This window comes from Emydura macquarii, unplaced genomic scaffold, assembly GCF_026122565.2.
Source record: "Emydura macquarii macquarii isolate MOO-44397 ecotype Brisbane River unplaced genomic scaffold, CSIRO-AGI_Emac_v2 contig_1230, whole genome shotgun sequence".
Classification (NCBI taxonomy): domain Eukaryota; kingdom Metazoa; phylum Chordata; order Testudines; family Chelidae; genus Emydura; species Emydura macquarii.
Genome location: NW_027131367.1, coordinates 20,729,670 through 20,743,725, shown reverse-complemented (window position 1 = coordinate 20,743,725; position 14,056 = coordinate 20,729,670). Strand labels below are relative to the sequence as shown.

The 14,056-nt window shown below is 44.0% G+C and overlaps 1 protein-coding gene across 1 annotated transcript in view; it reads right to left on the bottom strand.

Moving 5' to 3' along the window:
• The window catches only part of DNAH9 (dynein axonemal heavy chain 9), a 361,000-nt gene that overhangs the window by 180,066 nt on the left and 166,878 nt on the right, over window positions 1–14,056 (bottom strand). The window contains exons 45-48 of the mRNA XM_067547747.1: window positions 13,216–13,339; window positions 10,475–10,617; window positions 6,415–6,576; window positions 3,134–3,367 (exon numbers count right to left, since the gene is read on the bottom strand). Of these exons, the coding sequence (XP_067403848.1) occupies window positions 3,134–3,367; window positions 6,415–6,576; window positions 10,475–10,617; window positions 13,216–13,339 (663 nt within the window). The remainder of the gene's footprint in view (window positions 1–3,133; window positions 3,368–6,414; window positions 6,577–10,474; window positions 10,618–13,215; window positions 13,340–14,056) is intronic.

Below are 14,056 nucleotides of genomic sequence, written 5' to 3'. Positions count from 1 at the left end.
CAGACGGTCTGTTAACCTGTTGGCGTGTATCAAACTGCATTTTATGGTTGCTCTGCTGAAGTAAGTTCCGCGCTGAGTCCGTGGCATATGAGGGTGTCAGCTTGGAAGGGCTGACTGACCCTGCCTGCTCAGATGGGCTCTGCGTGCGTGCGTGTGTGCGAGCTCAACCCTGAAGGGTAGCCCCATTGAGGGAGGGACTTGCAGAAGGAAGAAATAGAGCTCCATATAGAAACACAAGTAGTACAATGATAGAATTACAGAGACCCCAGAAATGTAACTCTAATAAGTGAGCGCACCCCAAGGTAATGGGCAAATCTGGTAACATGAGCCAGAGAGGCTGAGACTGTCGACCATCCTGGAGCCTGTGGATGCCTGAAGGAGCCTGGAGTCACTGGGTACTATGTTCGCTGAGGGACCCGGAGACCCCGAAGACACCCAGGACTCAACTTCAGGAGTCAGGGTAGGATGAAGCCGAAGGGGGTGGGGGGGAAGTTAGCTATTACCCTGTGAGTAGTCAATGTGTTTCGGCTGGATCCCCACTGACACGGTGGCGGAGGATTCCAAAGCAATTGACTCTGGTCCCTAGACTCACCACCTGGTGCTCAGGACCAAACCCACTGATTCTGGCTATTAGGCCTCACTGCCCTGATGCCAGGGCTGGCCAACTACATCCCACCCGCCTACCAACATGCAGGCAGAGTAGACTCATCCCGTGACGGGTACTCAGCAGTACTAAACACACAGTCCATATGGCTGTGCCTGTTTGCAGCATGATATGCCTGTCCTCAGCAATCTACACAGCATCAGAAGCAAATGTTGTCCAATTAGTTTACATGGAAAAGATGGAGCCTGTTGGTCACTAGTGGGATTCTCTCAATATCTCCCTCCTCCCCTCGTTCTACATTCGGGTTGGGATGGCTTCAAGTTGGAACCATTTCCCTCAATAGAAACAGATAAATAAGAGATTACTTACCTAGGCTAATACCTGGGGAATGCAATGGGTATAATATACCTGAACTTCAGCAAGGCTTTTGACACAGCCCCACATGACATTCTCATAAGTAAGTTGGAGAAATGCAGGCTTGGCAGAACTACCATTAAGTGGATACATAATTGGTTAAACAACTACAAACAAAGAGTAACTATTAATGGAATGATGTTGGATTGGCGGGAGGTCTCAAGTGGGGTTCCACAGGGATCTGTTCTGGGTCCGGTGTCATTTAACATGTATGTAGGAAGAGAGAGCAGACTGATCAAATCTGCTGAGGAGACAAAGCTAGGGAGGGGGTTGCAAACACTTTGAAGGATAGAGCTAAAATTCAAAGGGATCTTGATAAAATTGAGAACTAGGCTATAGACAACAAAATGTAATTCAACAAAGACAAATGTGCTACACTTAGGGAAGAAAAACCAAATGCACAAACACAGACTGGGGGATAACTGGCGTGGCAGCAGCACTGCTGAGAAGGATCTGGGAGTTGTGGTTGGCCACAGCCTCAACATGAGTCGGCAATGCGATGCTGTTGCAAAAAAAGCAATTGCAATTTTAGGTTGCATTAACAGAGGCATGGCATGTAAGTCATGCGAGGTGATAGTACCACTGTATTGGGCGCTGGGTAGGCCTCAGCTGGAGCACTGTGTCCAATTTTGGCCAACAGCGTATAGAAAAGATGTGGAGAAACTGGAAAAGATCCAGAGGCAAGCAACAAAGATGATCAAAGGGATGGAATGGAAGCCATACAAGCAAAGGCTGAAGGAACTGGGTATGTATAGTTTGGAAAAGAGGAGATTAAGAAGGGACATGATAATGGTCTTCAAATACTTGAAAGGCTGCCATAAAAAAGATGGAGAAAAGTTGTTCTCTCTTGCCACAGAGGGCAGGACAAGAGGCAATGGGTTCAAACTACAGCATAGCAGATGTAGATTAAATCTCAGGAAAAGCTTCCTAATTGTAAGAACAGTAGGACAATGGAACAGACTGCCTTGGGAGGTTGTGGAAGCTCCTTCACCAATGGTTTTCAAAAGGAGGCTGGATAGTCATCTATCTTGGATGGTTTAGACACAACAAATCCTGTATTTTGGCAGGGGGCTAGATGAGATGACCCTTTTAGTCCCTTTTTACCCTATGATTCTAATAAAGTGTAAAACAGAGTGGGTAAGAGGCAGGGGTGTAGCCAGAATTGATTTTCTGGCACGGCCTGTGATTGACTCAGGGGGGTCTGGGCCACTTCCTGCCTCCGGTCACGTGGCTGGAAGCAGGAAGTTCAGGTAGCCACTGGCCAAAAGCAGCGGAGCGTCAGCAACAGAAGCAACAGATTGGGTGGGCCTGGTTTCAAAGTGGGTGGGCCATGGCCCACACGTAGCTACGCCCTTGGTGGGAGGGATCTAGCATGAAGGGTAGAATGGACAGTGAAGTTGTTCCAAAGGAACACTGGGTATTTGATTGAAATGCTGTGCCAATTTCTGCAGAGTTGAGAGTTGCCAAATGCCCAGAACAATACTCAGTCAGTCATCATTTCAGCAGCTTATCCAGCTAGGTTCTTTACGAGTGGATTTCAGTACACTGGGTTATTCAGGAATGCTTGTTAGCTAAGGTTTCTAAAAAGACATGTATCCTGATTTGTAAGGAAAAATTATCCCATGTTTAATTACACCTCTATGGCAGTATGAAAAGATACGATGTGATGCTGAAGCTGTGCAGATACAGATCTGGTGTAAGCAGCTGCAAAATCATTGACTTCAGCTCCACTGACCTTACTCCAGGTCTCACTCTAGCTCAGACTATGCAAAGATGTGTAGCTAAGAAAAATAATTACCATAATTACATAAACCTACTTATCAAACTGATCTCCACTTGATTCTCTGCTTGTGCAATGATTAGTTTGGAACCACGGTGGCTGGCTTTCACACACACACACACGGAATGGAATAGAAGCTTGTCTCATCTGAGAACTGAGTCTAAGCAATGGAGAGGAGGAGTGGGGCTGCTAAAGCCAGGATCCCGCACAAACATTCACTCCCTGCATCCCACTTTTAATCTGTAGTTTTTCTTCCAAACTGGAGCACAGTATGTACTGAGCTGAGACACAACTAAACAAATCAGCATTCAGACCAGGGTGAATGGTTTTCTCACCTGTGCAGATGTGCTGTTGAGTTTCTGCAGGCCATTCTCCAGTCGCTCCATTTTCGCTGTCAACTCTTTGCCCTTTTTAAATAACAAATTTTGGTAGAGTTTGATTTGCTCAAGAAAAGACTTGGGTGTGGTGTAGTTGTAGCGACGTTCATTGCTCAGATAAGACCGGGACATCTCATTGACACTTGTATGGACATAGGCCATAAACTTGCTTATTGAGTCTTTCACTGAAAACTAAAATGAAAGAGATGATATTTTAAAAAACAATTATGCAGCACAGACTAAAGGACTTGCTTTTTCTGTAAGGAAATCTATTAATCATTGCCTTCTACTACAGTAAAATTCACTGTGTAACATCTCATTTGGGCCCTTCATTAAATTTACTCTCTCTAGAATTTCTGTTGCAGTTACTTGTACTCTACATTTGAACATGCTGTACTGAATAATTTTTATAGCAGTCATTGGTATATAATAACACCCTTTTACTAATTAAATAAGGACAGTTCTTCTGTACAGACAGGCAAATGCATGCTCATTAAAAGAGAAGTTCTAGACAATATGACTTGACTAAATACTATTGTAGAGAAGCTAAATGAATCAATCCATTTAACGGTTAGTTTAAGCAGCCGTCAAACTGAGCAACAAATGTGTTTGCTACCAACGCTACAAGAAGAGGTATTCTGCATGGACTCCTCCTGATGGTCGAAACAACAGACTAAACTTTTACATAGAGTGTTTCCGCCGACGTGCACAAGCTGAGATTGTAGACAAGCAACATCGCTTGCCCCATAACCTCAGCCATGCAGAATGCAACGCCATCCACAGCCTCAATAACAACTCTGACATTATAATCAAAGAGGCTGACAAAGGAGGTGCTGTAGTCATCATGAATAGGTTGCATTACAAACAGGAGGCTGCCAGACAACTCCCCAACACCACATTCTACAAGCCACTACTGTCTGATCCCACTGAGGAATACCAAAAGAAACTACAACATCTACTTAAGAAAGTCCCTAAAGAAACACAGGAACAAATCTACACAGACACACCCTTTGAGCCCTGACCAGGGTTATTCTATCTGCTACCCAAGATCCACAAACCTGGGAATCCTGGACACCCCATCATCTCAGGCATTGGCACTCTCACTGCAGGACTGTCAGGCTATGTGGACTCTCTCCTCAGGCCCTATGCCACCAGCACTCCTAGCTATCTTTGTGATATCTCTGACTTCCTGAGAAAACTACAATCCATTGGTGATCTCCCAGAAAACACCATCCTAGCCACTATGGATGTAGAAGCTCTCTACACCAATATTCCACACAAAGATGGACTACAAGCCATCAAGAACATTTCCCCTGATGATGATATGGCACACCTGGTAGCTGAACTTTGTGACTTTGTCCTGACCCACAACTACTTCAGATTTGGAGACAATCTATACCTTCAAGTCAGTGGCACAGCTATGGGCACCCGCATGGCCCCACAGTATGCCAACATTTTTATGGCTGACATAGAACACCGCTTCTTCAAAACTTGTCCCCAAGCACCTCTTCTTTACCTACGCTACATTGATGACATTTTCATCATCTAGACCCACGGGAAAGAGTCCCTCGAAGAATTCCACCAGGATTTCAATAATTTCCACCCCACCATCAACCTCAGCCTTGACCAGTCCACACAAGAAATCCACTTCCTGGTCACTACAATACAAATAAAGGATGGTCACATTAATACCACCCTATACCAAAAACCAGCTGACCGCAATACATATCTTCATGCCTCCAGCTTCCACCCTGGACATCTTACACGATCCATTGTTTACAGCCAAGCCCTAAGATACAACCAGATTTGCTCCGATCTCTCAGACAGAGACAAACACCTACAGGATCTCCATAAAACATTCTTAAAACTACAGTACCCACCTGGAGAAGTGAAGAAACAAATTGACAGAGCCAGACGGGTGCCCAGAAGTCACCTACTACAGGACAGACCCAACAAAGAAAACAACAGAACACCACTGGCCATCACCTACAGCCCCCAGCTAAAATCTCTCCAACACATCATTAAGGATCTATAACCTATCCTAGCTGATGATCCCTCACTCACTCACGCCTTGGGAGGCAGACCTATCCTTGCTTACAGACAGCCCCCCAACCTGAAGCAAATACTCACCAGCAACCATACACCATACAACAAGAACACTAACCCAGGAACCCATCCCTGCAACAAACCTCCTTGCCAGCTCTGCCCGCACATGGACTCCAGAGACACCATCACAGGTCCTAATCACATCAGCCATACCATCAGGAGCTCATTCACCTGCACATCTACTAATGTAATATGTGCCATCATGTGCCAGCAATGCCCCTCTGCCATGTACATTGGCCAAACCGGACTGTCACTATGCAAAGAATAAATGGACACAAATCAGATGTAAAAAATGGTAACATCCATGAACCAGTCGGAGATCACTTCAATCTCCCAGCACACTTTGTAGCTGACTTGAAAGTTGCCATACTTCTACAAAAAAACTTCAGAAACAGACTTCAGCGAGAAACTGCAGAGCTGGAACTCATATGCAAATTTGACACAATCAGACTGGGTCTGAATAGGGACTTGGAATGGTTCTCTCATCACAAGAAGTAATTGTCACTGTTCACACATTCTCACCTTCTGATCAATGGTTGTGAATAGGCCTCATCTACTCTAGCTGAATGGACTTTGCTAACACCTACCCTCCCCATTGTTGTTCCTTATCCTTGGATGTATATATATACCCCCTATCTGATTTCTATTTCTTGTATCTGACAAAGTGGGTTGCAGCCCACAAATGTTTATGCCTGCAGAAATGAAATGTGTTAGTCTTTAAAGTGCTACAGGACTCTCAGGGTTTTTTTTGTTTGTTTTTGTTTTTGTTTTTTGTTTGTTTTTTGAAGTTCTCAGACATACATGCAGCAAATGAAGTATATTCAATGGAATAATTATGCAAGTGTCAACAGAGAGGAACCCAGTCTGACTACTGTCCAGATTGATTTGTAAACTTCCATTTACACTAACTGAGCCACCAACACAACTACATTCTGAAAGTTGCGTGTATATATATATATGTGTGTGTGAGGTGTTCATGGCTCAGCTCCTACCAAGGTCTGTTTCCCTCTCCAGATGCTGGCCAGTACCTGTAGCCAGTTTCATTTCATCTTGGTTTGATTTAGATTAGCAGGCTGCAGCACAGTCAGCAATTTATCCGCACTCAGCCAGCATTACCTTTGCTGGAACCTCACCTCAATGTTCTCAGTTTCTTGCAGGAAGCGCAGGCTGACAGACTCCAGTGCCTCTTGCGGCCACTCATGGAACCAGTCTATCGCTGTGCAGTTCACCACAGCTGGGAACTTCCTGCTGCGAACTCTCAGCTTGTTACCAACAGGTGAGAAACAAAGTGCAACCTGAGGAGCAAGAGGGATAAGAGCACTGAGAAGGGGCAGGGCAGCATGTGGGGAGGCACCGGCATAGCTGCAGTTTTGGGTTTTTCCTACAGAATGACTCCCCAGGAGGATTTCAGAGCAAGGTCAGAAGCTGAGCCCAGGATAACCTCTTCAGCTCTGAGCCTTTGCATCTTTGGCCAATGAGTCTGCACTTGGAAATTCCAGCATAACCTAGCAGCCAGCACTCCTTTCTCTCTGAAATAAAAGCAAACCGCTCCACTGAAGTATTGCTATGGCCCAAATGGGCCAGAATCAGAACCCTGCTGGTGGAACCTAGCAAACTTTCACTGTTACTCAATGCTGCATATTTAGGTCCTGACTCATTTATACGCCACTCTGGCATCACAAAAGGGCCTTGAAATGGCTATAAAATAGAAATAGACCTAGGGTGTGAAGTGGTGGAAAGGGGCCCTAACATAAATGATAATCAGGCCCTTTATCTAGTGTGTCTTGTTTCAGTGTGAGTTAGAGTATTTTCATCTAACAGGCTTTCACGAACTCTACCTATCATACACAGAGCAGTACACAATACTCCAAGATCCTATACGTGTCTATCTGAGGCTGCATAATCCAGTCTTTAATAACATGATCACCCACCACTTCACAAACAACAGCACACTATTATTTCTACAGCCTGAGATTTAGGTGTGTCTCCTCTCGCAGCTGTCTGCCCTACTCTCTGTGTGCCAGGCAAAGTTCAGGGCCCCATCCCTCAGGTACAGCCAACCTATGCTCCAGGATTATTAGTATTAAATATCAGTATTACCGTCAGAGCCCAAGTGATGGGCCAGAACTCCGTTGTGCTAGGTGCTGTACCTACAAGCCCCAAGCGGGGGAGGCGGCCAAAATGGCTGTACATATTGACATTTGTCAGAGGCATGCTGTAGTCTGCTTCTTTGTTTATTGCACGGAGTGCAGATTTCAATGATTAAATGCAGTAAATGAATTTAGCAACAGTGAGCTGACCCCAGCCCAGCTGTTCCCTCCCATGCTGTTAATGAGAAAGACACACAAGGAAATGGAAACGTGGAACTAGGTCTCAATGAATCGTAGCAATCCTGCCTTTGTGGAAAATCCAGCTATCCTATGACCCTGAGGTACATTTCCAGTGCGGGGCACCAGACGTGAGGGGACTCTGGTGGCACAAAGGAGCCCTTGACACAGACGCCCAGCATAGACTCCTGTGCTAGAGGGGAACGCCCTGCTTGTCAATGGCAGCTGTGCCTCTGCCTCCCACTGCCCTGGCAGTGGTTGGGAGAGAGGGGCACTAGAGCACTGCTCTGCCATAGCAATCCTGTACTGCACCTCAAGGAGGGACACTATTTACTGCTGTCTGACGGGAGCTTCACATTGCAGAGGGGTTGGGGCTGGCCCTCAACAACCTGAGAGCAGGATCCAGCTCCCTGCTACTCCCCTCTCCGTTCCTGAACCAACCAGATCTAGCCGTAAGTGCACAGCTGCCACTGACAAGCAGGGAGCTGGGCGTCCAGCTCTCAGGCACCCCACTGAACACATCAGTGAGGCTAAGAATGTAGTTTAAACCAACACACCAGTGGGCTAGCTTGCCTTTCACTGCTTGGCATTATATTCAGCAGTAATGTAAGGAACCTACAGGCCTGTGTTCTGTCAGACATTCGCTTCAGCAAGTTAGCCTCAGGCTTCAGGCCTATGACCTTTGACACAGATAAACAGCCCAACCATAACCCCTAAGTCTTGGGGAACTGGAAATGCCATGTGAGGGGGAATTTTGTCCATAATAACATCAGCCAACCACAGAAATATGAGCTAACACCAGCGTTTGGAAAGAGCATCCAACCACAAGAGCACCATGGCAACAAACTGACGTACATGGTAGTAAGTTGAAACCATTCATATACTAACCTATAGAAGGAGGAGACTTCAACGTTAGTAGAATGAGGAAAAACAAACAAAGAAGAGGGGAGAACTCCCTACTGAACATGCATTAGACATGGTAGCGTCAGAATAACATATTACAAAAGTGGGATCCCAGCTGTGGGCAGGAGGAGAGAGAGAGGTAGCCCTTGAGAGATGCCAAAATGATAGTCACTGGTGATGGCGATGAGGAAGATGCTGGCTAACCTTTCAGGTTGTTCTGCAAGGGATGGTGTGGGTATATGGATGTGCAGATGTATATTCTATTGTATCTCTCTCTGCCTTACTGAGTTGGGGTGTTTGTGACTGTGCTAAATGTATTAATAAACTATTTGTAAATGTAGAAGAGTTCCTTTAATGTGAGTGTTGTAACTGTGGATTTTGGGATTCCCAATTGAATAATACAGGCCTGATCTTGGGACAAGAACCTGTCAACCTTCAAAGCAATAACCAGGAATTCTTCAGTAATCAATGTATACAATCTACAGATCAGGCTACCCTGCACTAGGAGCATGGATGCTGCTGTAATCTAGCCTGGCTATATTCTCTGTCTTGCTGCCTACCACTGCTTCTTAGCAGTATTATTAATATTATTTACTACTGCTGCTTCTACAGAGATTGGGGCCTTACTATGTCAGGCATGGTGCAAACACATAGTCAGAGAGACAGTCCCTGCACCAGAGAGTTTACAGTGTGTGTGTGGGAGTGATGCAGAGAAGAGTCTCAATAGGAAGTGTGGCACTGAACAATGTCTTGCAGGATGCATGGTTACTTTCAACTTCCTTCTGATGCTTTGCTCCTTATCCCACAGTACTATCTTTAGGGACTAGGAGTGCTTACCCTTTAGCAAGTTTTTATACTGACTTTTAATATAGTTTAGCAAGTTCAAATAATGTGGCAGTGAACTTCCTGAGGCATGTCTCTGTGTTGTGGATGTTCTAGGATCTCCTGAGCTCCCAACGTATCTATCACCTGTCCTCTCCAAGGCTGATAGTTTAAACAAAGCTGTAGTTTCTAAGCCCAGCTCTTCTTGAGATAAAACAAGCCAAAAACAAAATTAGGCAACGTTCCAAAAGATCTTCCTCAAACTTCTCAGGACCCATGTCTCTCCCCGTAGGATGAGGTGTGAGACATGCTGAGTGCATTTGTTTAGTTGTGGCAAAGTCGATATGACACTTGTGATGTACGAGTAGCCTCCATCTGAGTGTGGCAAGCACAAAGGTTAAGGAAGAGTCCCCTTACTCTAGCAAAGAATGAGTCATTTTCCTATGCAATCCTACATCCCAGGTCATCAGAAAAGGTGCAGTCAATCCAAGCCCTCAATCAAACAAGAAACCTAGGGACATTAAAACCCAAACTGTCCCAAAATGAATATTAGGCTTTCTCCCCTATTTCAGATTGGGTTCTCTTTATTTATAGGACCTTCCAGATTTGAGAAATTGTGTTGTAAGTAGAAAGAACACTTTAGAGGTGCAATGTCAAAACTCCTCTCCTTTACTCTAGATGCCACAACTCAGACGATTAAAGACAACCGTTTTGAATTCTCAAAGCTGTGAAGCATCAAGTTACCAGGCTTATGTGACATTAAGATGGACTCTTTGACCTAGATTTTCCAAGAATCACCATTTTGGGGGTGAGAGATTGTGTTTAATTAAATACGGGAAAGTGTCTTTAAGGAAATGTTATCAGTCACCATTTGTCTTCTTACTAGTTCCATATGTTAAAAATATTAGAAAGAAATTCCTAATCATCATATTACTGTACAAAGGTATGGGGAGCAATCATCAGAGGTGGTTTGGTGAATGACTGACAATTCAGATGTTCATAGACTTTAAAGCCAGAAGAGATCAACAGATCAACAAGTCTGACTGCCTGATTATCACAGGCCATGGAATTTCACTCTGTAGAGTTACCTCTGCATTGAGCCCAATGGTAGGGATGTGAATTCTCCTAGGCATAGTCTTACCTTTAGCTGTCGTCGAACACGGTCTATGAAGAATTTCCAACAGGTTTCCCTGGTATCCAACAGTCCTTGGTTTTTTACTTCATTTCTCACACTGCTGATGATGTTTTCAACTTCATCATCAGGGAAAAGATCAGGAATTTCACCTGGGAAAAGTGGAATCACATTTTTACAAAGTAATAGGCAAACTGGAATTTTTGCCTTGATGATATAAGTTGTGTGTGGAGCAGAGCTTTCATACAGAATAGGTCACTGGATTCTATAGCACAGAGCCAGGTGAACCTCCCTCATCAGGTTGGAGATGATATAGAAAGCCACATCTGCACACAGACAGCTCCTTTATTGACAATTAAAGCAAACTTTCTCACAGCCTTGAAGCTAGCAGAAGTTGAAAGTACTTTCTAATCACAAAGTCAGAATATAGCATCTGCATTGCTTTCTGATTTATTCCGCTATTTAGATTTCAAGAAATCTAATCCCCAATATGCCTTACACAATAGTGAATCATTTCAATTTTGGAAAGGAATTTGTTACGTATGCACGTTCTGCAGCTCTTTAAAAATGCCAACTCCAGCTGTATTCAAATAAATGACAGATCACTATGGTTAAAAAGCTAATGGTACATTCAGTTAATTGCCAGCAATGTATACATGCAAACAGAATTTTAGTGATTTCTTACTTTACTACTCCCTAATTTATCTTCTTCTGACCCTTGTCTGGACTGAAATGATCATTACCTAATCAGATTGCTGGAAATCTGAGCTTTATTTGACAGTAACAATTTAGGGGGGAAACAGCAGCTGATTGGAAACCAGCAAAATGCTACTCTTGTTTATAAAGTGCTGATGATAAATATAACAAATCAAACAAACAAGCATAAAACATGCAACCAATTAGAATGAAGCAGCCAAATCAACCAATCAGAAAATAGCCTTTCCCACTGAGCTGCTACAGACATTGCCATGAAAAGCCACAAGTTACCTACAGTTATCTCCTCATTGTGTCTGAGAACAAAGGTATTCCCTAGTACCTAGAACAGGGGATAACCGCTTCATCCCTATTACCACATGTGGTAACTCTGGGGAAATCCGAGCCTTTCAGAAGCAACCATAATATCATCCTAATGCCACAGAAACAGGATCTATCCCTTCTCCACTCACAGGAAGCCAGCAAGCGTCTACACCAATGACACCTAACGGACCAGAGGGCAGAAAGGTTTTAGTGTAAGTCTACACTTGGAGCTAGGGGGTATCATTTTCAGCTCCTGGAGATATACCTGCACGAGCTCTCGCTGAACGACTGTGCCAGAAATAGCACTGTAGCTGCTGCTGCAGCGCATGTGATAGGATGGCTAACCACCTGAGCAGCTGCCTGGGGTCCCTAGCCCCTGCCTCCACTCATGTCTCTTCGGCTAGACTGCTATTTTTAGCATGTTAGCTTGATCCAAGTTAGTGTGGGTATGGCTTCCTGAGCTGGGATTACCTTCCAATGCCCTTAGATAGCCTGGCCTTCATTGACTGTGATCATCTCCAGGATATATATATACAAACACACAAAGACAAAGAAAGTTCTATTTTGGGCAGAGAGTAAGCAGGAAAGCACCAAGCCTTCCTCCTCCTTGTATGTACTGCTAGTGGGTGGCCATAGCACCCGCCCCTCCCCATTTAAACTGGGCAAGGATAAGCGAGGAACGGTGAAACAGACATGGGTGAGCAAAAGGGAACAGAAGTACAATCAATATCTTCACCCTAAACAGATGGAAAATGGCAGAAGGAGCCCCCTCTGCCCTGCCTGGGGGGGATGGACTGGGAGGTTTGGTCTTCTGGGTCCTTCTAAGCAAGTAAAAATAATTCCACATAAGAAGCCTGAGGACCTCATGAACCCATTACTCTGCCCCATCAAAGTCCTTGCTGATCAGCTAGCACTGACTTGCTGTCAGAAAGATCATGTCTTTCATCTCAGAGCAGGCCCTTTAAAGCAAATGGGAAGATCTCCACTGACTGGAAGGGAAACAGAAAACTGTAACAAGAGGCTGTGTGGACCTGCTGACAGGTACCTACTGTGCTGTAATTAGGGTGGGGTGATGCTCATGTCGCCCTGCAGGAGGGTGGCACACGGTGCAGCTGGGGGAATTACTCAGCCAATTAAACCCCTCTTCCTGGTTAGGAATTATGCACAAACAGTCTCTGGCATCTCCAAATTCATTTGCTGTTCATTTGCTGTTCAGATTGTTTCTGTACCCTGCTAAACTAACTGGGAGTGAAGTGAATGGCTTTGCATTAGTCACCTAGTTCTAGCAAACAGTGAAGTCAAATCCTCTAATGAGGACCAGTGGAAGTTATGTCATACCACTAAACTGCCTCTCATCAAGGCAGACATTGCACATCCTTCATGGAAACATTTCCTCTGACTCCACACCCCACTAGCACATTACCCCACAGAGCAATGACTTAACAATTATAAGTAGAAATAAAGAACTATGAAAATAGGGAGCAAACTAACCGACTGGGTCATAGACATCCGACCAAGGCCAAAATCTATGATCTTGTAGAGTTCATCTCCACTAAGAAGATCTGAGCACTGCTTTCTACCTTGAGGTGTAATTTACAAATTTTATAGCTTAATTTGTTTATTTATCATTTTTAGCAAATGTTAGAATCTCTTCCATGGAACAGCTGCAGAAGCTACTGTGTGCACATTTATATGGGAAAGGAGCTCAGAAATCAAGTCAATGAGATGCATACCTGAAGCTAACAAGTCATTTACCAGCACTAAGAATCTTTCATCAGCCACCTGGGCATCAGTCATAAGGAAAACCGTGCCAACATTCTTCACCCCAGTTTTAATATACTGGTTTGCCAAGTCTGCCTGTAGATTGAGAAGAAAGTAAGTATCAAGTAAGGAGTTTGGGTTTAATCTACTGCAAAGTCTCAGTCACAAAGTGCGTTTTCATTGAGGACATTTCAGGATTGATGTTACCTATTCAAAATCTTCTGATTAACGGAAAAGAAAACAATCATAATTAATTAGCATAAAGCTTGTTCTTTAGATCTCTCCACCTTCATGGCTGAACCTCTCCAAGGACACTGCTATTATTACTTAATTTATTATTATTATTATTATTATTATTCATTGCTAAGCATTGACGACATGCTCTGTGCTGTAAAAAAGACAAATAAAAAGACAGACCCTGAGAAAACTAAGAGAAAAATAGTGTCATTTCTGAATCATTTTATATAGGACATAATTTCTAAAAACCTTTCTGATTGGAGACAGAGCACATTCTGTTCTTTCTGTCCCTATTCTGCACTTCTCCCTTTTTAGTTCAGCATAAAATAACTAATTTCTTAGTTGAAAGCCCCCAGCATGGCATGTTCCCAACACACTATGCAACTGAGATAAGGAGCCTCAGTTAAGGACTTATATTCTGCACACAGAACAGAGAGACCATAAGAATATTGTGATCATTTTTCTTTTCCACTGCATCATTTCTGTTCCTCTATGGAGAGCATATTGGAAATATTTTTGATAGGGATAGTTAACTGTACTGTTTCCCTTCCTTCATCTCTTTCCATCAGAAAGTAT